Source organism: Sebastes fasciatus, chromosome 5 (genome assembly GCF_043250625.1).
Source record: "Sebastes fasciatus isolate fSebFas1 chromosome 5, fSebFas1.pri, whole genome shotgun sequence".
Classification (NCBI taxonomy): Eukaryota; Metazoa; Chordata; class Actinopteri; order Perciformes; family Sebastidae; genus Sebastes; species Sebastes fasciatus.
Genome location: NC_133799.1, coordinates 36,863,589 through 36,889,735, shown reverse-complemented (window position 1 = coordinate 36,889,735; position 26,147 = coordinate 36,863,589). Strand labels below are relative to the sequence as shown.

General features: G+C 42.0%; 1 protein-coding gene across 17 annotated transcripts in view; it reads left to right on the top strand.

Annotated features, from left to right (window-relative positions):
• The window catches only part of ptprfa (protein tyrosine phosphatase receptor type Fa), a 452,868-nt gene that overhangs the window by 307,913 nt on the left and 118,808 nt on the right, over nt 1-26,147 (top strand). For all 17 annotated transcript variants that reach the window (XM_074636845.1, XM_074636843.1, XM_074636842.1 and 14 more), the window contains one exon: nt 5,909-6,102. In XM_074636845.1, the coding sequence (XP_074492946.1) occupies nt 5,909-6,102 (194 nt within the window). The remainder of the gene's footprint in view (nt 1-5,908; nt 6,103-26,147) is intronic.

Here is a 26,147-nt window from a genome sequence, read left to right as displayed (position 1 = left end):
GCTCTGTGAGATAAATGCAACAGCACGGACGTGCTCACTTTAATGGGACAGGGAAACAATGGCTTATTATAGTGTCAGAGTATGTCCACACTAAACAAGCTAAATCTGAAAACGCAGTTTATGTGAGGAAAAAGATGTGCAGTCACAAATGGGGTGTTTTTTGTAAAGATCTCGTCTAGAAAAACAGTTAGGCTAAGATTATTCTTTTCCTATTCTAACATTTCGAGAGAAACTTATTTTATCGCGGATTACGTTTTGTTTTACGTATCACAAATACGTTTGTAATGATAGACCATGAAAGTCTGCGCAGGGAGGAGGTCAGGGTGGTGGGTTAACACAGGACTTTCACCCAGGAGACCGCTGTTCATGTGAAACCAAAAATCAACGTTCACTTATTCTAATTTACATCTGTAGCTTAATATCGTAACAAACATCGTCATTTTAAGCCAACCATGATATTTTTTTGTTAAAAGTACTGTTTGTAAGTCCTAACACGTATAAATCATTGCGAGTCAGTGTCCCATGTGCGCCCACATCTGGCTACGCTGTTCAGACTCAGACTCCAACATAAACTGAACGGAAGCACCAAAACCTCTTGGTTGTATCTAGTGAAGCCCGTCTGTTAAACAGTGTTAACTCTTCCTGCTTCAGCCTCCCGACCGCGGTCAGAAGACACAGAGGAGACGGTAGCTTTGGTCTCCAGGACCGGAGTCTCTGCTGTACTCTGCTCCTCTGCCTGCCTTCACTCACACACTGCGCTCGTTCTCACTCGCTCTCTGGCTCCACCTCTCACGTGCATGCGCGCACACTACACACTGCAGAAGACTGAGTTTAGCTCTGAAAATATCTTGTGAATATTATATAATATATCTTGTTTCCTGCTGCTGAGTGAATAGACGGGGCTCCGGAGGGAGTAACGTTATCGTTTCGGACCAAAACTCCGGTGTCTTCCCTGTTCCTTCTGACCGCGGTCGGGAGGCTGAAGCAGGAAAAGCCAACACTAGGATCAGCATTGATTCATGGAGAGACCTTCGTCTGGTCAGCTAACATTACTGCCAAACAGCTGAAATATAGAGTGATATTGTTTTTTTTTATTTGACGTGTGTCGCCTCACTGTTTTGAGCGACGCTCGTTCATGTCTATGTAGAGCGAGCGCGAGCAGCAGGACGCTGACTTTCGCTGACTTAACGGCCACAGGTGTCACTGTCAACAAGCAGTTTCTGATTCCTCCATAGAGCCCCTTTAATTAAATACAGTTGTACCGACAGAAAACAGTAGAGCACAGAGGTCATTTCCCTGATGTGAGGCAGACATTAAGGACTGGCAGTAGAGTAGGCAGTCCTTAATGCGGCCCAGGACACATTCGCGTACACACTGCTAAAAGAATGTGGCCAGATGTGGCCCAGACCACCTCCAAATATGGTCTGAAAGATCCGATCTCAGTGCGTCCTCAATGCGTCCTGAGTGCGTTCATACCTGTACTTAGAGCTGTCCACCTAGAGCTGAACAGGGCCAGACTGACAGACTGGAGGCTGTAGGGACGGCTTTGGGAGGGGAGAGGAGGGAGGGGTTTTATTTTGTGTGGTGTGTAAAATGTTTTAAATTAACAGCAATGTTGAAATTGAAAAATTATGAGACTTATTTTTACAACTGAAATAACATTTTGGTTATTACAGAGAGATGTGAACGGTACCCAACCCTAACCATACTGGTCATGCAGATATTTGAGGAAATCAGAATTGTAAAAGCATGTTGGCATTGGATGTAAAAGTAAAAGAATCATTCATCATTGATGTTCGTAGCTGGTGATAAGGTTGCCCAAGATGAATGAAGTGTAAATGAGTTATCTCCGTAATGAGGCATCAACCGAAGAGGCTACAGCAGCACCGGACATCGAGTAGATGCTAATATTTCCTGGTTACTAGACTGACTTCAAAGATGTGTTTAGTCTGCTGCTGTCTGTTACATGGTTCTTTTGTTCTTCTTCCACTCTGCACAGGCTGCAGCTTTGTATTTGTATAACAGGAGTTTATTGACGTTTCTCCTCCAAAGCTGGAGCCTGATTCTGGAAGCTTGCTGATACTATAAGAGGTTAAACGATTCTAATTAGTCTAAAGCGCATAGTGCTGACACCAAGTTCCAGAGCTTTACTTTGCCTGCTGTGCTGGGTGATACTTGAGCTGCTTTAACACTTTTCTCTCCATGTCTTAATCTCTTAGTGCAGGACATTTGAACCTTTAACGCTTCCTTTCTCCTTGTCTGTCTTGAATTCCATTAACATTTGCACAACCTCATCTCCTCATTTTTGTTGAAGTCAAATTTGTATTCATTTGCACCTCCCTCTGAAGCTGACCAAGCATTCCAGAAGAATCTTCATGAGCTCATTTTGATATTCTATAAAGTTGAATAAACCCTGCTCCCAGCATCCTCTTGGGGCTCCATGTGACAAGCTTTGATGTGTATAACCTGCAAAGATAGCGGGCAACCTTCACTTTACCTTGTAACGTCTCCAGGCCTAGAAGTTTCTCACCGGGTCAGGAGGACTCTGATGCTACTTATCAGATGGGGATAGAGAAACCACTGGATTGCATATGAGAGAACAGACTTAATACAACTCTGCTCCTATCCACAACATCTTCTGTTGTTTGAACTGTTTGGATATGATGTGTAATGCTGTTGGGGTAGAACTCTACAACTATGATACATCCACTTTAAGCTGCTTAGTTTTGCATATTTTTTTCTTTCAGTTTTTTTCCGGCCCATTAAACAGCCCTTCTCCAAAGCCAACTCGTTCTCACACCCAACTTGCCAAATACCAATGCTTGGTCAATAAGGGTGGGAAAAAATTGATTCACCTACGTATCACCAATTGTTTTTACGATTTTTAAATACATTTTTTAATGCCAGAATCAATATATTTGCTTCTTTTGAGTCTATGCAGAGGTAGAAGGAAGTTACCGCTTTTATTGTCGTGGTCTGAAAAACGTGACATCATATCTGTTCCGTATCCGTCAACCAAAACAAAACTGAAATGAAAAAGTAGAAAATGGTGGAGGGTCCGCGTGGATACGACCGGAACCTCACATGTTAAATCCAGCGTGGTAAACACTACACATCCAGTAAAGGATGGGAACACTTTGGGTTTCACACATTGACAGGAAAAGCAGAGCTAGACATCACGGCTAAAGCTGCATGCTAACTCGTAACGTTATCGTATCGCGGTAAGGTGCGGTCAAGCTAACCACTCTCATCTCTGTTGTCAAATGGGGAAACGCTACAACTGTAGAGCACCCATATACTGACATTCATTACCTCCGCCAAGGCCGAAGGCCTAGGAAGGAGGTTATGTTTTCACCGGCGTTGGTTTGTCTGTCTGTCTATCTGTCTGTCTGTTAGCAGGATTACTCCAAAGGTTCGCGATGGATTTGAATAAAATCTTTTGGAGGGGTGACGTGTAGCACAATGAACAATCCATTCAATTTTGGTGGATTCAGGAATTTTTTTAAGGATTCTGATCAGCCCCGAGCATTAAGAATATAACACATGCGCAGTGTAACTGATGACGCGTTGATGACGCGTGACCCCGCCTCCTTCTGAGAGCAGAGAGACACGTGTGTGGATGTGTGGCGAGTCTTCGAGGTGCGGGAGCTGCTGTCCGTCCGCGGTGAGAAAGAACAAAGCAGTAGATGACGGGATGAGAGACAACGTAGTGTAACGTTATACAGACATAACAAGCTGCTGAATGAGAGAGGCATCCACCGATACGTTACACGGAATCAGGTACACCACGGTACAGACTTACTGCATACAGCCCATGGGTGCATTATACGATTATAAAAGGGATGAATTACAGCCAATATAGCCATTATTACAGTCGCATACAGCTAGCAGGAAATGATCCTCTGATTCACAGCCGTCTCTTCATACATTCATGACTATGTACTCGATGGCGTTTTCATTCCAAAATGGAGGCAGCGCTACCACAGCGCCATCTAGTGGCTGTTGTCAAAAAAGCACCGGAGTTTCGCCTCTTTGCTTCTATAGGCCTACTTTTTGCCCCGTGTATGTTTGACCTATCCGTCCATCTGTCCATCCTTTTGATGCGTTGGGAGTGAGAACAGGTTGCCAAAGCAGTTTCTGCAGTATATAAACCTTAAAACACCAGCTTGGTGTTTCAGTGGGGAAAACGGAGCTTTTACATAATGATGACATGAACCTGCCCAGTGAGGGTCAGGGGCGGTTAGAAGCCCTTTCTCTGAGATAGGTCATTTTAAATATTGGCAATATAGCACATGATACAGCACAGCTGTTGTTATTATCCTGGATTTATGTTGATTTTGTCGATGTGACGATGTCCCAACCATGAAATAATTGGTCTGCCAGGCTGTTTGTTCCACTCCTTACCAGATGTTGGCTGTGATGCAAAGAAGAAGAGATTTAGCTATTGTTATGTTGTCTTGTGTCTCTCTCTGTGGACTGAGGTCTCTACAAGGACAACCTGGAAACTGAAAACCGAAAAACAGACAAATTAGACGCCTTAGTGTATACTAGTCTTAATGATCCATGTACGTCTGTTATCTTCCATTGACCATTGAAGTGTTTGCTCGAGTGCTTACACTTATACTTATTAGTTAGGTTTCCAATACATAAACATGATCAGTATATGTCAAAGTGAATGTGATATTAACATGTTAACGCAAATTTGTTTTAATGCCACTTATTTCTTTAAGGCACTAATGCAACTTGTGATATTTAGGTTGTAGCGGGTTCAGTTTTAAAGCTAGAGTGAAGCTACTGGTATCATCTGAAACTAGAACCTAAGGAATCCATCGGTACCAATCATGTCATACTAGCTTGTCGAGAAGGAGGTTAAATAACGCTCCAAACTTACGCAAAATTTTGGTGAGGAAAAACTGGCATGGCCATTTTCAAAGGGGTCTCTTGACCTCTGACCTCCAGATATGTGAATGTAAATGGGTTCAATGCAAGTCATAGTCAAGTCAGCACACTGACACACTGACAGCTGTTGTTGCCTGTTGGGCTGCAGTTTGACATGTTATGATTTGAGCATATTGTTTTATGCTAAATGCAGTACCTGTGAGGGTTTCTGGACAATATCTGTCATTGTTTTGTGTTGTTCATTGATTTCCAATAATACATATATACATACATTTGCATAAAGCAGCATATTTGTCCACTCCCATGTTGATAGGAGTATTAAATACTTGACAAAACAACCAATCAGAGCCGAGCTGGAGCCTTGCCGTCTCTGAGCAGCTGTCAATCACTCACAAACTCTGATCAAACGGTCACAGTAGGCAGCGCTGATCAAATATGAATCAATATTCTGTTACTGTAATGCCTATTTCTCTCCTCAAATGTTATAAGAATCATCTTGTAGTGTACTGTTTAGCTGTAAAATGAGAAAATTTGTGACCCGGCAGCCATGTTGAGACCAGCCGGAGCACAGCCAATAGGAACGCTCTCTCTCTGAAATGACCTGTGATTGGTCAAAGTCTCCCGTCACGGGCTAGATGTCCTAAAGCCTGAAAACAGAGCCATGAGGAGGAGCAGAAGTCTAGTTTTCTCTCAGAACACTTAAATTACAATATGCTGAAAGGTTATTATGGATTTTTTGCCCAATGATGCCAAAACCATTCTGCCTACTGCAGGTTTAATCGTGATTAAATATTGTAATCGATTGACAGCTCTTGTTATTATAGAAAATGATTATATTAGCCTATAGGAAACCGTTAAAGGAATGCTATAACCCTAATATGCAGAGATTTCTAAATCTTGACAGATACTCAATGAGAACATATCAGAGTCAGAGCAAAACACACACATCAGGACATCCTCATAAAAGCTTTGTTCTAAAGTTGAAGTTGTGTGCTGTGTTGTGCTGCAGTGCCGGGAGCTCCTCCCAGGAAGGTGGAGGCAGATGCCCTCAACTCTACTGCCCTCAGGGTGACCTGGAAGCCTCCCCTGACTGTGAAGCAGCATGGCCAGATCAGAGGCTACCAGCTGGTCTACTCCAGGCTGGAGAACGGGGAGCCTCACGGCCAGCCGGTCATCGTGGACGTTTCCTTCCCTGAAGCCCAGGTACTGGCACACTCTCTCAGTTCAGTCTCAGTCTCAGTTCAGTCTTCACTCTCTCAAGCAGCTGCTTTTTGTTTATTTAAGTTCTTTGACAAATGTTGACTTGTGTTACTTTTGATAATTGTTGCCCCCACGTTGTGTAAGTAGCAAATGTACTCACACCCATCTGTGCACCCATGGGCGTGTTGGTCTTGTTGGCACATTGCTATCTTGAGGCAGCAGAAAGCGATTGCACCATTGGCCAGAAAAAGCTAAAGTCTAAAGTCTGGTGCAGTATTTCCCTGCTATTTAAAGGGCGCATTATTCCGATAGTAAGATGATGTTTACAACATGCGTACACTCTGCTTGTTACACACACAGGGACGCAGCAGCGCTCCTCTTCCTCAGTTAAATACAGTGTCAGCGCTTAGAACAATGTTTTTATTTATGTTGAGGAAAACACTAAATTCAGGCGGCAGGTGACAATTCAGAATATAATGGAATATAATGAGGCGAGCACCGGGTCCACCGGCCAAGGACCAGTGGATCCGTGCACTTTCACTTCACGCAGGAGCAGATTTGATTCCTAACGGATCGCTTCTCCAATTTGCCGAATCCACTTTTAAATAGCAATGTGCCCGGTGCAGGCGCACCTGGCTTTTCAGGGGAATGGGAGATAACACTCTGATTGGTTTAATTCCTGTTACCCCCAAAACACACCTCTGATTAATTAAGAGACTAAATACAACCCCTTTCCCCCCTGCCCCTTAATTTGCGACCAGATGATGCGCCGTTTAATTAACAAAAGTGGAGTTGGACACGCCCTAAATGCACTTGCTCCATGCTCTTTAGACCATGCGCTATAGATCGTTTAAAGAGGGGTCCGTGGAGTTGATACCCATCTGGGTTGACTTCAGTTATTACTATGCACACACAGCTCTAATTTTTAGGAACAGAAGTGAGCGTTAACTAGGCTGTACATTTCATGGATGGTGGTACTTTTAGGATGAGAATGCACATACAGTGCCTTGTTATTCCCTTAAAATAATTGTATTTCATATTTGTTGCATTTCAGCCGACAGTGGTTTGAAAATAGCCACAAATATGAATGTGTGAATAATAGATAATCCTCGATAATCGTGCTTAGGAAAGCAAAAGCAAAAGCAAGTGTGTGTTTGTGTTTGAGATTCAGATTGAGTCCAATGGGCATCAAATAGTGTGCAGTTTGACATGAAGTGGGGTTATTTAGAGGTAAAGGGAATTAGAAGTAGAGATTTACTGCCATTCAGTAAATGATCAGACTGAAATGAACCACATCATATGAGGCCTTAAAACAAAATCACTATAAGCAAGGACGTATTAACCCTTTCAGGCCCTGGGCTTTTTTGCTGAGTTTTCACTCCCTGCTACATGTCTTGGCTCGCATACATACATATATTATTATTATCAGGATATGTTGGGCTTATCAGAAAAGCCATCAATTTACATTTGAGTGGTAACACATATTGTAGTTCATGTTTTTTGCCTCTGTCCTCATGTTTTCAACACACTATATGTCTGCATATAAATGGAAAGATGAGAGTATGAGTGTTGCAGGGATAGAGGAACCATTCTGACCCTTGGTCATTTTAGAAATTGCATTAACAGTGCAAAAAAACAAAACCAAGGCACAGTTGTGAAGTGGGAGGAGGTACTGCAGGTGCGAAGGCACGAAGTAAAAGTTCCATTCATTTTCTCCGTTAGATAGTGTGACTCACAGTTGGAGCTCCTCTTGGATCAGCCTGTACAAATCTACAGTGCAAGCCTGTGAACATAAAAAGATAGAGGTAGAAGTCAGAGGTTTGATGACTTTCGACTCAGCTTGACAAAATATAAAAAGACTCGCAGCTCAACTTGGACTTTAACACCAGTGATTTGTGACTTCACTTGGACTTGAGCCTTTTGACTTGAAAATACTTGATACCTCCCCCCAATCCCAAAGATGAAAAAGTATGTTATTTAAAAAGTGTGTGCACGAACACTATCAACAGCCTAGTGCTGGAGGTAACTGTGATAGCGTCAGAGATGTTGGGTTTATTATACCCCCGCAACAACGTAGTCGGTGGTATATAGAGCTCCTCGTGTCCGTCCTTCCGTCAGTCCGTCCGTTCGAGTGTCACACTTTTGTTTCCGGAGTAGAACTCAAAAAAATGTTTACTTAGGAACTTCAAATGTGGTCTGATGGTTGACAGTGTGGTGTAGTTGTGCATTTTAGGGGTTAAAAGTCCAGGGCGCCCAAAATCTTTGAAATTTGGGCCAAAAACTGTGATTTTTTTCAACTTCAATTTCATTTCCGGAGCAGACCTCGAAAACTATTTAACTTAGGAACTTCAAATTTTGTATGATGGTTGACAGTGTGGTGTAGTTGTGCCTTTTAGGGGTTAAGAGTCCAGGGTGGCCAAAATCTTTGAAATTTTTCTAAAAGGAAAAACCTTCGGTGTTGTGAGCCATGCTCACTTTGCCTTGTTTACTTTTTGAGAGATTCTTTATTGATTTGTTTAGGAAGAGGATTTCCTCGTAGGGGAAATAGCTGAACTGAACAAACTCAACAGAGATGTTCAGTGGTGTTTTTTGTTTTTTTTTACTTTATTTTTGGTGAATGTTATTGGGACTTGCATTTGATCGTCTTACACTTAACTCCCCAGATCCACTTTGTTTGAACCGATCCAACAGCATCCAGTCAAGTTACAGGAGAAAACCATGAAGAACGTTACATTACGGCAGTTACTCTGTTGTTAAAATGGCATTACATTTGGTGAAGAGCGCATTATGACTTGTTTAGGACTCGAAACTCAAAGTTTAGGACTTGGGACTTGCCAATCTTTACTTGGGACTTCAGTGCAAAGACTTGAGGCTTACTTGTGACTTGCAAAACAATGTCTTGGTCCCACCTCTGGCAGAAGTTAATTATGAACGCCATGGTGCATTTCAGTGAGAAACATCCAATTTCCGAGCTTCAAATTCTGTTACGTGCCGCACTGATGGCGATCAAGATTACAGTGTTGAGAGAACTTAAAACACATTCTGCTGCTTAAATCAATTCACTTTAGAATTTGGGGTTTTAATGTGTTTTAATTTCAGATGAATTCAGCAACTATGGTGAAACATTTTGTTCACAACTGCAACAACAAAGCATTCTGAATTCTCTACCGTTCTGATTCAAGGTCCATGGTTCATTTATTGTCATTCTACAACACAGGGTTGCACAACGAAATGCAAGTTGTAGTCCCATTATCTCTCTTTATGTCTCCACACAAGAAAACAAATCAAAACTATTTTGTATGGTCTAGTGTGGAGGATGAGGATGAGTTGAGGAGTCTCACAGCCTGAAGAAAGAAGCTGCTCTGTAGTCTGGTGTTACGGCAGCGGATACTTCTGTATCACTTGCCAGACGGCAGCAGGGTGAACAGGCTGTTGCTGGGTATTCATTGGTATTCATGCCTCTGACTGACATCCTCTTCATAGCCACAGCGGCCGAGGCTTGTGGGTATTGTAGCATTTACAATGTGATTTCTCAGAAACAGAAATAATTTAAACTGGTGGTCATTAAAAGAACTATATGATTGTTATGTTATCAGGGAGAGTCCTGTCCTTCTATGTTCAGTGATAATGAGGATTTTTTTTAAACAAAGGTTTGAAATGGGAGTACAGAATGGAGAGCACTTCTAGATTCAGCAGCACCTCTCAACTCACAACAGAGTCCAAAATTAGGATTTTGACTCACCAGCCAAGGGGAGTGGTAGATAAAAAAAATCCGGTAGTCGGTGTTACCGATGTTACCGGTGTTACGCGTTGGTCGGGCACACACCGATTACATTACCTACCCACCGCCCCCACCGTTTCTTTTTTTACAGAAATAAAACCCATTTAGTTCATTTTGGCGTATCAGCGGCGTGTTATCAATAGATAGTTGGAAGACGGACACTACAAACTGAAAGTGAAGGCATCTGCTCCATACGGAACCTCAGCTTAGAGCAGCAGGTGTCATATTTCACACACGCGGGAGGAGAGAGAGTTGACAGACCGAGAGATGGCGGAGGAGTTGGTGTCGAAGCGAAAAGCAAACGCGCCTATTTGACAATATTTCAGATTTAAACCCAGTGCTATAAGGGAACCATAATGTTAATGAAGTGAAAGTTTATTAACCGGCATTTTTTCTCACCGTCACATCCTTACTGGGTATAGGCTACAATGGTATATGGTGGTATTTGTGTAAAACAAATAAAGAAAAGCTGAGCGAAACTCTGAGGAGCAGCTTGCCACTAAAAGGAGAATAGCTGGTCCACCTTAACAGCCCACCTTAAGTGAGCCAGAGCGGAAGTTGTCGCTAACTTCTGGGCTAAACCCCTTCATTTTAATCAGCAGGTGTCAAACAACAGGAACTTGGCTTGGGTCTTGAGGAGTTGTAGCATTAATTCACTGACAGTCCAAATTGTACACGCACTGCACGCACAGCTATAACGTTACAGCTAACTCCGCACTTTCTCTCTCAACCGCACACTCGCTAATGTAAAGCACACAGTGCCTGTGTGTGTGCGCGTGTGTGTGTGTGTGTGTGTATGTGACAAACTCCAACACAGACAACAGAGAACAGAAGCTTTGTAAATGACACCAAAACGTGGTACAGACTCTCAGTGTAACCAAGCATAGTTTTTTATTACGAGTCTTTTGGTACAAACGTTACCCACCAGTGTGGCGAATAGCCTTCTGACATTTAGGGCGTATTCACACCTGCCTTGTTTAGTTGGTTTGAATGGAACCCTGGAGCGTTTACCCTCTTGGTGCGCTTCGTTTGGGCAGGTGTGAACACAGCAATCGCACTCGGGTGCAGCACCAAAGCAAGCGAACCGAGACCTCCTTGAAGGGGTGGTCTCGGTACGGTTCGTTTAGGGTGAGAACTTGATCCAACCTCGATCCGGCCCAACTGGAGAAAGCATTGCACCTTTTTGTATTAAACCAGCTCCGATCGCAAGCTGCACTGTGCATGTTAACACCAGACAACATTTCTACAAAAGAACCTACGCTTGCCCTCGCTATTCACATCAGTAGTAAACAGGTGTAACGTCAGGCTGTGTTGAAGACCACGGGCATACCTGTTGGATCTTTGGAAATATTTTCGGCCGATGAGCATGTCACAGTTTAGGAGGGTTAATGCACGCCTCCTCCTCCGTCCTCCGTACGTCTTGATATGAGCCTTCAGCGACTCCAGTGCATCAATACATTGTTTTCCAGTCGCCTCATTTTCAAACTGTATCGTTGCCTTGAGTGAAAAATTGCTACGAGGCAAAAAAAGATGCCCAGGGCCAAGATCAAGCCGCGTAGTTGTCCCTCCATTGTTGTGTTCTGGAAGTCTGCTCTTCTTTGTTTACTTCCGGGAGTTTTCCAGCATTGAAATTCTGACCAATTAGAGAGCAGTTTCTTTGCACACCAAAATTTTGGTCCGCTTGTAAACGCTGCCGTGTGAACACACACCAAACTCGAGCCAATATGCAACATTGTAACAATCTGGTCCCTGATTCAGACCAGAGCAAACCAACTACAGGTGTGAAAACGCCCTTACTCGCCGGACAGAAAATCTACCCACATCTGGTGCTTGGCGGGTGTTCATTTGGGACCCTGCTTCACAACTCTATTCATGGACTTCTCTCCCCTATGTTTCTATGTCTTCCTGAGTTCTGAATTATGGCACCACAGTTGTCATCATGGTTGGAAGTATAATGCCACAATCATGTCATATTGGTGCCAGATCAGAGTTACCATTTTACCACAATCACCTTTGTCTTCCTGGTGAACATGGTAGCAGCAGCAGGAGTGAGCACTTGTGAGTCTACTGCAGCAGAAGTCAGAGGGTGGATGTTTGTGAGCTCTCAGTGAGGTGTTGTTCAGCTCCTCTCCTCTCAGCTTGTTTTGGTCTCCAGGAGGAGCGTCTCACCTCATTTCCTTTATAAGCAGCATTCCTGTCTTATCTGTGCAAGGCAGGAGGCCTGATAGAGGTCCGGCATCTCACAACCCATCTACAACTTCTCTCTTAACACACACGCGCGCACACGCACGCACGCACGCACGCACGCACGCACGCACGCACGCACGCACGCACGCACACACTTCACATGCCCGCTGAGGGGACTTTTCTTCAAGGAACTGTCTTCAAGCCTCATCTGTGATAAGTTTAGTCTGTCCCCCTGGCGTCAGTGATGGTGATGAGAGTCAACACACAGTCTGTAGAGCGACTCCGTAAACAAAATTCGATGCAGCACACACACACACACACACACACACACACACACACTTCACACACTAAGCCAGACACACACTGACCTGACTACTCCTGAAAAGAACTAATGAATTAATGTCAACTTATCAAAAAGCAGTAAAAGAAGCCAGGTCTTCCTATTTCTCCATCATCATTACAATTGTTTTACATTTTAAAGTTAAATGCGAGAGCAACATTAAGAGGCTAGATCTATGAAGAACTTTGTGCTCTTTAAACAATGTTGTTCTCTAGCACTGGTGGGATGTAACTAAGTATTTTTGTACTACCCTAGTACTGTACTTAAGTACAATTTTGAGGGAACTTTATACTTCAACTCACTAATGTCCATATCAGAGAGAACCATTGTACTTTTAACCCCACTACATTCATTAGACAATATTAGTTATTAGCTACTTTGCAGATTCATGTTCTTAATACAAAATATAAATAAACTAATATACTATGATGTATCATTATCCAATCAGCCTTGGTTTTGCACTCACATTAATGTGATGCAACCTCCGTCTTCCCTTCTCATAGTTATTAGTGCTCCAAGCATAGTTTTTTTTCTCCCAAACAATGTAGAGAGTTCCAATGTGGGGACATGAGTTTCTTGGATTTAACAATGACCTTCAGTGTTGACACAAGTGGCACAAGAAGTGAACACAAATGATTTTGAATAGTAAAATGTAGGGCTGTCAATCAATTAAAATATTTAATCATGATTAATTGCATGATTGTCCATATTAAATCACAAATTAATTGCAAAAAATGTACCTCAAAGGGATATTACTATTTAATACTCTTATCAACATGGGAGTAGTCAAACATGCTTGCTGTGTGCAAATGTATTTATATATTTTAGGGCTGTTAATCGATTGAAATAATTAATCGCACATTTTTTATCTGCTCAAAATGTACCTTAAAGGGAGATTTGTCAAGTATTTAATACTCTTATCAAAATGGGAGGGGGCAAATATTCTGCTTTATGCAAATGTATGTATATATTTATTATTAGAAATCAATTAACAACACAAAACAATTACAGATATTGATCCAGAAACCCTCACAGGTACTGCATTTAGCATAAAACAATATGCTCACATCATAACATGGCAAACTGCAGCCCAACAGGCAACAACAGCTGTCAGTGTGTCAGTGTGCTGACTTGACTATGACTTGCCCCAAACTGCATGTGATTATCATAAAGTGGGCATGTCTGTAAAGGGGAGACTCGTGGGTACCCATAGAACCCATTTACATCCACATATCTGGAGGTCAGAGGTCAAGGGACCCCTTTGAAAATGGCCATGGCAGATTTTTCTCGCCAAAATGTAGCATTCGTTTTGGAGCATTATTTAGCGTCCTTAGCGACAAGCCAGTATGACATGGTTGAAAACCTAAAAATTGCAAGTTGCGTTACAGCAATTAGTGGCGTTAAAATGAATATGTGTGAATATGTTATTATTGTGTTAACTTTGACAGCCCTAGTGAAATGAGATTGAAGTGAACGGCCGGCAGAACAGCCATACTGGAAGGTGGAGTGAAAAGCCATCTGTCATGGAGAGGGGGGAGACATGATGATATTGTTTATATGGGAATGCGGCGCATAGTCTCTCCTGGATGACATTCATAATGTGGCACTCAGTTGATCACATTAAAGTTGACAGAAATAGAAAAAAAAAGTAAAAAAAAAAAAAAAAAAAGTAAATAGTAAAAGATGAAAAGAGCTTGAGAGGGAAGCTCTTCAGATGGAGTATACTGGCCCCTTAACAGTGTTGAGAAGCAGCAGAGAGTTTCCAGGTTCGACAGCATGACATGCTTTTTGTATTAACATCACACATTCTCTGTGATGAATGGCTTCAGTCTCTGGTGTGCTGATGAGTCATTTCAGAAGGAGGCTCACATCTCTGCCAGCAGAACCAGTTGTACCCCGGCTGCTTGCGTCCAGCCCATGTGTCCTTGTCAGGGTGACGGACAGCCGCCTCCCGCTCTGCCGATGAGCTTCTGGAATCCGTCACCGGTGCCACAGCTTCAGTGTGACGTCACTAAAGCGAAGACCAAAGAGCAGCGTTTTTGAAAGTCACTGAGCTGGGCGGTGAGTGCTGAGCTGTGTGTTGTCTCCAGTCAAGCTCTCTGAAAATCCCTCATTTGTCTCACTGAGGTTTGGCTGGCCAACAGTCTGAGATTACTGCTTTTTTTTGTCACAAAAAAGACCTTGATGACAAAATAAATACAGTCATGCCAAACTATCGGAGCTTACAGGCAGGGAGCAAAGCTGTAATTGGCTGCTCGTTCCCAGTTTTGGCTTTTCTCCGCTGTTTGCTTTCAACTCGACTCCCTCCATCTCCCCCCCCATCTTTTCTGCTGGCAAGCTTGTGGGTTTTAAGATCTCAGTGAGGCGTATTTGTGGATGGCTGAAGGATGCTTGAAGGAGACTCTTATCCCTCACAGCACCGATGGCTGTGAAGCGTGAGCATCACCTGATCTGATAAGATATGGCAACCTCTCTGTGGCCCATCTCTTTTTGTTGTAGCCCAGAGAAACATACCCAGCCAATGGCAGAACATTAAGGGAGCCGCAGGGGACACTGTCTTCATTGTCTGTCTTTTTGGTCAAATAACATAGTAGAACCATATTTCACATGAGCCAAGATGTAGCTTTCAAATTTGACCATTTTATAGCTAGCCAGACATTCACTCAAATGAATTCCAACGCCTTTAATTGATCTGCTGTACAGTAACATGGAGCATTGTGAAGGTAAAGACTGGGTGACTGGAAACTCTGCTCATTATCCCAGAGGTTCTCAAACATGTTGGGCCCAGGGACCCCTTACAGGGGAGAACATTTTCCAAGGACCCTCTCATTATACCATTTATAACCTTAGATGCTATTGGAACTATTTGTATTCTAAAACTTTTCAACCTAAATACTGTTTGATAGTGATAAACAGAAAGACATTTCTATTTGAATCTCGATAACACCACTTTGCTTTGCCCTGATATTCCGGGTGCTCTGTAATCATTTGTCTCTTTAGCTTGGCTGGCTTTGCCGGTAACTGAAGACACATGACACATTTTAGTCTCCTGTCGCTGTTCTCAATAAAACCAAACTTGACATAACTGTCTTCATATTTTCTCAATTAAGCCAGTTGACGATGTGGACTGACTCAAATATTTCTCAGTGCTCACACACTAGCTAGCTGGCTAATAAGCTAAGCTGAGATCAGATAAGATAAGATAAAATATTCCTTTATTAGTCCCGCAGTGGGGACATTTGCAGTGTACAGCAGCAAAGTGGATAGTGCAAAAAAACAAGAAGCATCAGCTAACACAGTAAAAAAAAGAGCTAAACAAAATATGAACCATTTAAATAGAAGGAAGTATAAAAAATAGGAGCAGTATATACAGTATTGACAATAAACAGACTATTAACAAAATTGCACAAGTGGAAAATGATACTGCACAGTGAGAATGAATGAATGAAATTCCACCTGAAAATATCAGGTTATTGTCAGTTTTTAGTGTGTAAGTGTAAGTGGTCTACTGGGAGCAGTGCTGGTTGTGGTCTGCTGGGAGCAGTGCTGGTTGTGGTCTACTGGGAGCAGAGCTGGTTGTGGTCTACTGGGAGCAGTGCTGGTTGTGGTCTACTGGGAGCAGTGCTGATTGTGGAGTCTGACAGCTGCAGGAAGGAAGGACCTGCGATAGCGCTCCTTCACACACTTTGGGAGGAGCAGGAACAGTTGGTTGCTCCATGAGTGAAGTGACTGATTCATGACAGGTTGACGTGATGTGTCACAGTCATATCAGAGTTTCTATTGGCGCAAAGCTATCGTGGGTGGGAGTAATGGACACAATCTGCTTGTTTTATTGGTGCACATGGTCCCTATCTGTAGATATGTACTTTTTAATGATACATATAATAGCACAATTTTATAATTTATAGCAAATTATTTCGTGGACCCCTTGGCAGAGTGCCACGGACCCCACTTTGAGAACCACTGCCTTATTCAACCAACATGTTTTGGCACAGGGTTTTTGCCAGGCCCTAGCAAGATTAGAGTAAATATGATTAATAAAAGTAATTTTTATAAAACAGTTGCTATATCCTGACAGTCGACTCCTAACAGCATCTGCAAGATTTCACAGACTGCAGGAAAACAACCAATAAGCCGAGCAGGAGTCTGCTGTCCAGCTGCCGTCTATGAGAGCCGGCTGTCAATCACTCGCAAACTCCGATCAAACGGTCAAACTAGGCAGCGCTGATCAAATATGAATCAATATTCTGTTACTGTAATGCCTATTTCTCTCCTCAGATGTTTTCAGAATCATCTCATAGTGTACTGTTTAGCTGTAAAATGAGAAAGTTGGTGACCTGGCAGCCATGTTGAGATCTGTTGAGGAAATACCAAGCACCGCCCACCAGCCAGAGCACAGCCAATAGGAACGCTCTCTCTCTCTGAAATGACCTGTGATTGGTCAAAGTCTCCCGTCACGGGCTAGATTTTCTAAAGCCTGAAAACAGAGCCATGAGGAGATGCAGAAGTCTAGTTTTCTCTCAGAACACTTGAATTACAATATGCTGAAAGGTTATTATGGAATTTGATGATGCCAAAAAATCGTTGCCTACTGAAGCTTTAAAAGGTAAAAGCCTGTGTAGTCTGTGTATACACTGGCTGGATGGCCCAATGAGAACTCATCCGATTAGGCAAATATATAGCACACGCTATGAGGGTTCTAAACTTAAACCGCTGGATTAACTGATAGCCTACAACTAATTAATGTATTGTTGTTAAGTTACACAGAAATGCGTCCATCTATCCGGTCTGTTTGTTATTGTGTCATGTGACTTGTTGCCAGAAAGCAACGGTGAAATGTGAGTGAGAGTTGGAGAGAGGAATGCCACGGGACACCTGTGTTGGCATAGTTTGTTGTGTTGGAGTACAGAGATGTTATCTAAAAATTTTCAGTGACATGACTGAATATTTTGATGATTTCCACGATGTGGATGCGACGTGAGATTTCAGAAGAAGACTTCTCCTTGAGATATAACAAACGGACCAGTTTTATTTCTCTGTAGGGTCCTTTCCATAATGTTGTCAGACACTATCAGTAACAATCAGAGCCTGTCAGTGGCAAAAACAAGCACTTTTAGTGGACGTAAATTGACGGTGAGGAGTTGCCCCGAGCGATTACAATGCAGCCCGTTTAGCGTCTGGCGTCTGCAGCGTTCTCCCTCAATACTGGACCACTTTCAGTAATTGTTGTCCCCATTAGTCACTTCGACACAAACACATGGGAAAATAGGGTTTCCAGGTTGAAAAATACCCTTCAACAGATTCCAAAATATAAACTATCTACTACTTTATATAAACATCTTTGACCACCCAAAATATCCTCTACAACCTATTTATAGCATTACTATAGCATTACTATAACATTGTAATAACGTTAACCATACATCTTGCTCATTTAGCTACAGTACGTTATCTTTCACTCAAACCTTTGCTAAATAACTATAATAAAGTGCTCTACTCAAGGAGCTACAATGACAAATGAAAATACTAGGGCTGTCCCCAATACCATTTTTTGGGCTTCGAAATTTAGGACAGAAATACTCGAGATATTCAAAGCTTCGCGGCGTGGCGCGGCAGGATGACATGTTCTTCTGTCTGTCTGTCTCATTCTCCTCTGTTTCAGGGCCTGGGACAGTGCCAACCTGGCGATATCCATCTGAGAATAACTAATAATAATAAATGTTCAATATGAATAATGACTTATGTGGGATTATTTTGAGATCACGGCAATGGTTGACACTTTGAAGCATTTGGGTCAGCCCTAAAAAACTACAGACAGTAGAGCCGCCATCTTGTTACATTGTTTACATGCGGGAGCTAGCAAAACTCAATTGCATTGGGCAGAAAAATGCTTCTATCTTGCTTCGAAAAAAAGTCTTCCTAATCAAATTTTGTCAAAACTAAATAAGAAAGGCTTTTGGCAATGTGTTATATCGGTATCCTCACTCTAGCTTTAAAACTGAGACCGCTACAACCTAAAAATCGCTAGTTGCGTTAATACATTAAATAGATTAGTGTCATTAAAATGAATTTGCGTTAACGTGTTATTTTCACGTTACCTTCGACAGCCCTAGTAATAACCAAAAGAAACAGCTTGCAGATGCAAATGGCTGAAATGAGTTTTGACAGTTTCATGAATGTCTGAGCTCAGCGTTTGGGACATGGTCAGATGTTCAGAAATAAAGAGTAGAACTGCTGCTCCTTCATATTGAAAGATGGTTGGGGCATAGGGATGCCTTCTGGGTGCCTTCCTGTGGAGGTTTTCAAGAATATTCAACTGGGAGAAGACCCAGGGGCAGAACCAGAACTCACTGGGGGAGTGGTACAATGTTTCACCTCTGAATCCCCCAGGAGGAGCTCTACAGAAGGACTTGTGGGCTACCTCGACTCCAAAACAAGCCTGACTGATTGTCCCCAGGTTGTTGCTCCCGCATGTCAGAGGACATTTGCATGAAGATGATTATTGAGCAACTATTCAGTCTTTGTTATTGTAAAGATAAATTCATACTGAAGAGCATCCGGTGGCACTTTTAACTCTTTAGTGAATGGGTGTGAACTGCAAACTGTGAATTTGCTGTCTATATGGACAGCAGTTTTGTAATGAGATGGTGTTGTGTTTACGGCTTTCAGACTTAACAGATGCCTCTCTCATTCAGCAGCCTTGTTATGTCTGTATAACGTTACACTACGTTGTCTCTCATCCCGTCATCTACCGCTTTGTTCTTTCTCGATATCTCGCCACACATCCACACACGTATCTCTCGGCTCTCAGAAGGAGGAAGAAAGCTTGGTCATCGTCATGTGTTATACCCTGTGGTCTTGATGCTCAGGCTGATCGGAATTCTTAAAAAATTCCTGAATCTGGATCATGATCCGGATCGCCAGCAAAATCTAATGGATTGTTCATTGTGCTACACGCCACCCCACCAATATTTTTTATTCAAATCCATCGCAAACTTTTGGAGTAATCCTGCTAACAGACAAACAGACAAACAGACAGACAGACAGACAGACCAACGCCGGTGAAAACAATACCTTTGGCCTTGGAAGGAGGTAATACTAACCATGTCATACTAACTTGGTCTCTTGACCTCTGACCTCCAGATATGTGAATGTAAATGGGTTCTATGGGTACCCACGAGTCTCCCCTTTACAGACATGCCCACTTTATGATAATCACATGCAGTTTGGGGCAAGTCATAGTCAAGTCAGCACACTGACACACTGACAGCTGTTGTTGCCTGTTAGGCTACAGTTTGCCATGTTATGATTTCAGCATATTGTTTTATGCTAAATGCAGTACAAATGAACATATTTGTCATTGTTTTGTGTTGTTAATTGATTTACAATAATAAATATATACATAGATTTGCATAAAGCAGGATATTTGCCCACTCCCATGTTGATAAGAGTATTAAATACTCGACAAATCTCACTTTAAGGTCCATTTTGAACAGATAAAACATGCGATTAATTTGTGATTAATCACGATGAACTATGAAAAATAATGCAATTAATCGAGATTAAATATTTGAATTGATTGATGGCCCTAGTTGAAACAGGTTCTGTTCATGCTGGTTAATATATTATAGTCTGTCCAATTTAAACAATGCTATCATTTGAGAACTTCAGAAAAGCTTGTCTTAGGTGTATTAAGTGTGTGCTGTGAGATGAAACTCTTGAAGTAACGTTGATAACTGACAACACAATACCATCAGTCACTTAGCTTCTGTGCAGTGTTTACACCAGGCACGAAGTATTTTGCTTCTCCAATATTTTATTTTACCCATAGTTAGCCATAGCAAACAATGGATCTTACATTTTTAATTGAATGTCAGACTGTGTCTCCGTTTCACAAGATGAAATGAAACCGACAGTTCCCCCAGAAAAAGAGATTGTCATTGATCCTGGAAGACTTCTGGGTGCTTTGGCTTGCCTCTGTCATCTTGAGCTGAAGGTTTCTCTGAGTGCTGCTGTTGAATTATGAGTTCAGCCAGTGACACTTGCCAAAAGAACTGATCATCCTACAGACAGTTTATTAGAAGTGCTGCAGTGAACACAGCTGGTCCCTTTAGGCATTTTATGAGAAATTGATCCCGTAGAAAACAATAAATGCCACAGAGTATGATGAGGTTTCATAGCCACAGGAATGTCATACATATGTTACAGGGAGTTTTTTGATCACCGAACAATCCGCTTCACTGTTCAGAGTTCTTTGATAAATCGCAGATGCCTTTTACTTCAGCCTTGATAATCAGCTCTCCAACATGCTTCACCAAACTCCTGTTCCTTATGTTCCGGTCGTGGCCGTTGGCGTTATTTTTTCAGGTTGTCCATCTATCCGTACGTACGTCCCGTTCTCCTGGACGCGATATTTCAGGAACTCCTGGAGGGAATTTCTCCAGAGCCGCATGTAGCTCTTTAGCCCCTCTCCAGTGGCTCCCTGTGGCTTTGACAAAAATGATATAGAAATGAATAATGGTTATTTTTTAACATTTTAATTTTCATTAATCATTGTTGTAGGCCTAGAGGGATTCTTACATTGTCCAATTGCAAAAATGTGTTGCCTATATCAGGGATGCACCGATACCCAAAGCCCAGGTATTGCTATCGTTATTGGGACTGAAAAAGTGAAATTGGTGCATCCCCAGCCTTTACACTGAATAATAAAATAAGTTTTAACATTTCAGTCAACTAAACTGTGTGTCACAGCCTACGTACGTCTACGGCCCGGCACTTATCCTTTAATTATGCCAATCCTCAATAGTGATGGCTAGTCTTGAGTTTCTCTAGCTGCAGTAGGTTTACAAATCCAAAAGAAAGAAAATTCTTGGAGGAAAATGGAGAATTTAATAGTGCGTAGACAAATTTGTTTGCTTTCTGCGGCGAGAAATTAGCAAACAACAAAAAAAGTAATTGAAAGACATTTCCAGAACAAACACACTGGAAGCTCCTGCTGAAAAGAGCTTGCAGCCAAATCTCCTCAAGACGATTCTTCAATGTCTTTCCTCTCGTTTGCACCTGGGTCCTCACTGCATTACCTTCATTATAAGGCTCAGATACGTTTTGCGGCTACAGACAGATTTTTTTATTTATTTTTTGGCCAAAAAAGTCTCTTTTGATAGTAAAGGTTGCTGACCCCTGCACTACACAGACATGTCTGCACATGACATCCACTCAGAGGTCTGTATAGAATGTTGAGGACATGGGCAGATGACTAAACCTACACCCTGTGGAATCCTGCAACCCTGAAGGCTAAGCACACAGTGTGTGAGTGTATATTTTTATGTTTTAAGGTGCAAGTACAACACTCAGAGTATTTACAATATGGTCTAAGACTATGACACATATTCTATTTTCTTCCTTTTTAATAAACTGTTTACAACAGACAACATATCTCGAAGGTTTTGCTATATTTAACTTCATAATTTTCAGTGTTAATGGCTTTACAGACCCCTGCAGGTCAGCTAATATAATATCACTTAATCCTGTTGTGAGGGAACATGTTGGTGCCTTTCCTTATCAACCTTGGTATTCATTTCCAACTCAGTGGAGCTTTAGAATCACAAATCTGCAGCGTCCATGTCTGGCACCACCGTCATGGCGGTTCGTTGGATAATTTGCTGTCCAGAAATAAGGTCTAAATATAAAACCACCTAGCATCAAATAGAGGAAGAGATCCAAACTGAGGTTAGACTGCGAACCGTTTTGTTTTAGTCACTACACTCAGTTAATCTGAACCAACACAAAACAGATAGGTAAACACATTTGGGGGTTTCAAAGCAGTAAGTTAGTCAGCATGAAAGTCACAGATATTGGTACCTGTCTATGGACCATTTCATTCATTTCATTTTTTGTTTTCACTTACCGCTAGCTGTAGCCATGCAGATAGCTCTGGTTTTATTTGTTCAGGTTTTGAGTTATTTTTTCTCTGAGATTTCTGCCTCCAAACCAGCACAACTGAGGTGAATTGGTTTGAATTGGTGGTGTTTACAGCGCAAAAAAAGGAAATTTACCTAATTCAACAAAAGCTGTTGACAGTGAGGTCAGCAGAAATCTCAGACCCTTAACACTAGCATCGCCATAGTCCACGCCATTTAACGTTATGGTTCCAAAATTTAAATTATTTCGTCATTGTGTATGATGTGTTTTCTCTCGTTTTCCTAAATGCTTTTTCTGCACATGCCTGTATTGTCATATTGATTGAATATCATTTAGAAATGATATGACCAAAGCCCCCTTTATTCATCAGGAGTAGCGCTGATTAACGTTGGTCCTCTCCTCCGACTCTCCTCCAGTAGCCGAATGATGCATTTGCATAATGGCGTACAGTATGAGCGTATGGAGACAATGAAAGGGACATAGAAACTAATCTGCACACCAGTATCCACTCACATGCACTTATAATGGCTTATAATCACACTGAGGTATGTAGGCCCACAGTATTCATCACATATGTGTAAAATATCAGAAATTAAAGCGAAAATAATCACACTTTTTGTCTAACTACAAAGGTTGTGTCCCGTGTTTGGGCAGTCGCATATATAATTAGGGCTTTACTGAATAGTCTGACGCTTTGTTCATAACGTTGACATTTCAATTAATATTATTAATAACTTACAGAAACATTGCATGCAGTCCACCTTCCTTCTCTCTCTCTCTCTCTCTCTCTCTCTCTCTCTCTCTCTCTCTCTCCTCTCTCTCTCACAGTAAGCGACACAGCGCTCCGTCCTCTCTCTGTATTTGTAAAAGTCAAAATGTATTGAAAAAAGATAGATGTAACCATTTCAAACATTCACAACATCTTTTTATCTAACAAAATATTCTGCTTCAATCCATATTTGAATAAATTGAATTGGTTGGCATTTAGCCTTTCAAAAATGGCATTTTGTTCCGGTACTTTTGCTTCGCCATTGACTATTACGGCATCGGGTGGCAGTGTGAAAATAGCACATTTTACACTGCTAAGAGTATAGCAGTTTTATGTAGGTTCTAACTGTTAGATAAGCTGTGTATGGTGTGTGTGTGTGACGTAATATTACATGAATGTCAGTAGTAATAACCTACATATTCGTGAATTTGGGCACATTTTATTAAAATCGTATTAACAACCAAATAAAAGGTTATTGTACCGGTGGTCCCCGGGGACCTTTCGCGCGCCGCCGACACCGCTGCCTTTGCCAGGCAACAGCGGGGTACAGAGCTTCAGAGAGCCGGATGACAGAGAGCGAGCGGTCGGGTGTCATCTCTGTGCAAAGCAGAGGAACAAAAACACAGACACATCTCTGACAGTATGATAATAATGCACTTAACGTGTCTAGTCTGATAGTCTGTAGATATGTAGTCTATAAACAAGATATATTTTAATAAAATACAGTTGTGCCGACAGAATACAGTAGATCACAGAGGCCGTTTCCATGCTGACAAGGCAGACAAGCGCTCGTGTCTGCCTGTCTATTCACCTGAGGGGCGCGGTGATCCCGCGGATCCCAGCTGGAGGTCAGATGAGTAGGCGGTTCTTAATGTGGTCCAGGACACATTCACTACACACTGCTAAAAGAATGTGGCCAGATGTGGCCCAGACCACCTCTGAATGTGGTCTGAAAGATTCGATCTCAATGCGTCCTCAATGCGTCTTTAGTGTGTTCACACCTGTACGTAAAGCTGTCCACTTGTGATCGGATCACTGAGGACGCATGTTAATACCAGGTCTGAACAGGGACCTTGGAGAAAATAGTACTCCTAAAGAGCCTGGCGGTTTTTGTGTTAACAAATGTAAATGACTTGATACCACTAGAGGGAAGTGAAAATGTGTTTTATCTTTTTTGTAATTTATGTGAACTAAAGCTTTAAAAGAGTCCTACTTGTGGTGGTATGAAGACAGTTTACTTCATGGTCCAACACATATTATTACGCTATTGAATGTCATGAACGTGCTGTGTGTAGAGTGGGATATTTGTGGGATATTTGTTGGGTGCAAGTAGCAGGCATTGTACACAGTGATGTTTTTACTTTATCAGAGGTGTCAGATCAAACTACTGTACTTCTGTCTGTCATTGTGCTTTAATGAGTGAAGTAGCAAGGATCAAGCGACCTCTGAATCTCAACCTGTCGAGCCGAGAAGAAACATTCAAAGCCTACACTATGTCAAGATAGGCTTACCATTCTCTCCAACCAGAGAGAGTCTCACTCCAGACCAACAGGAACCCTGATAGACGGTATAACATGAGGCCAGTCATCATCACAAGTTCAGAGGAATCCATCCTCATAATGTGAAGGTTCACTGACAGAGCCAGTGATACATCAAGGCGTACAGCCAGTAATGCATCAGTTACTGTATGAAAGAATGATGGTTACTCAACGCTAGGGCTGCTTTTAGTCTCCCTGCTGCTTTAGATAATTCATCTTTTTTTTTTATTTAGAGGGTGAGCTGCACTTTGGCGAGGGAGTGGAGCTGATTTTCACCTCAGCGGTAGCAGCTTACATTATTTATGATAACAGCTTTTATTTATTTCTTCTAAGAAGCTGAGAAAGCGAAAGCCCTTTGTCTTTTCTTTCTGGTTAGTCAGCAAGGTCGGGAAGCAGAATACGAATGCCCTGTGCCTCTGAATTACTGCTGCTGAACCTCAAAAGGATTCATAATAGGCATAATCTTTATTACCATTATTCACAATGGCCACAATTTTGTTGCAAATGAAGCACATTGGCCTTGTGCTTCCCTCGGGTAATATCACAAACCTTTCTTGTTGTTTGCATCAGCTAGCCGTTCACTTTTTCAACTGATCTCTGATGTCCATTCAGAAAATTTGCTTAGAAATCATATAAAACATTAATCATCAAATTCTAATTTCTTCAGTATCACAACTAATCCAGCGTATTACTGTGGTTACAGTGCAAACAGAATCTGCTAGTTGCAATGGTTTATCCACCAACCAAGTGCCCTCGGCATCGGAAACCAACGCACAGAGGCACCTTTAAGCAACAGCACGTGACGAACAATGTAAGATAAGATAAGATAAGAAAGAACTTTATTAATCCCAAAGGAAATTCTTGTGCCAGAGATTACTCAAAATTACAACAAAATTACAACAAGTTCAAGTGTATAAAATACAAGTGTATAAAGTAAGTACTATTTCTAGCACCAGGTCCTAAAGGAATAACAATTAAGTAAGATACATTTAGTAAAATGAGTAAATAAGAAGAGTAAAATAAAAAAGGTAAAGTAAGCTAAAAAACAGAAAAAGAAGTAATATTGCATATGATGAGAAAAAAAGTAATATTGTACATGTTGAAAATTAACATTGCACACAATAAATATAGTATTGCACATGATATTGATATTATTGTTGTTGCCAGTGTCCGGTGTTTTCAGCTGTCCTTCCTGCAGAAGGGGGAGGAGTTATATAGTCTGATGGCCGCTGGTAGGAAAGACCTCCTGTGGCGTTCCATGGTACACCTCGGTGGTCTCAGTCTACAGCTAAAGGTGCTCTGGTATGACTCCAGTGTGGCGTTCTGTGGTGCACCTCGGTGGTCTCAGTCTACATCTGAAGGTGCTCTGGTATGACTCCAGTGTGGCGTTCTGTGGTGCACCTCGGTGGTCTCAGTCTACATCTGAAGGTGCTCTGGTATGACTCCAGTGTGGCGTTCTGTGGTGCACCTCGGTGGTCTCAGTCTACATCTGAAGGTGATCTGGTATGACTC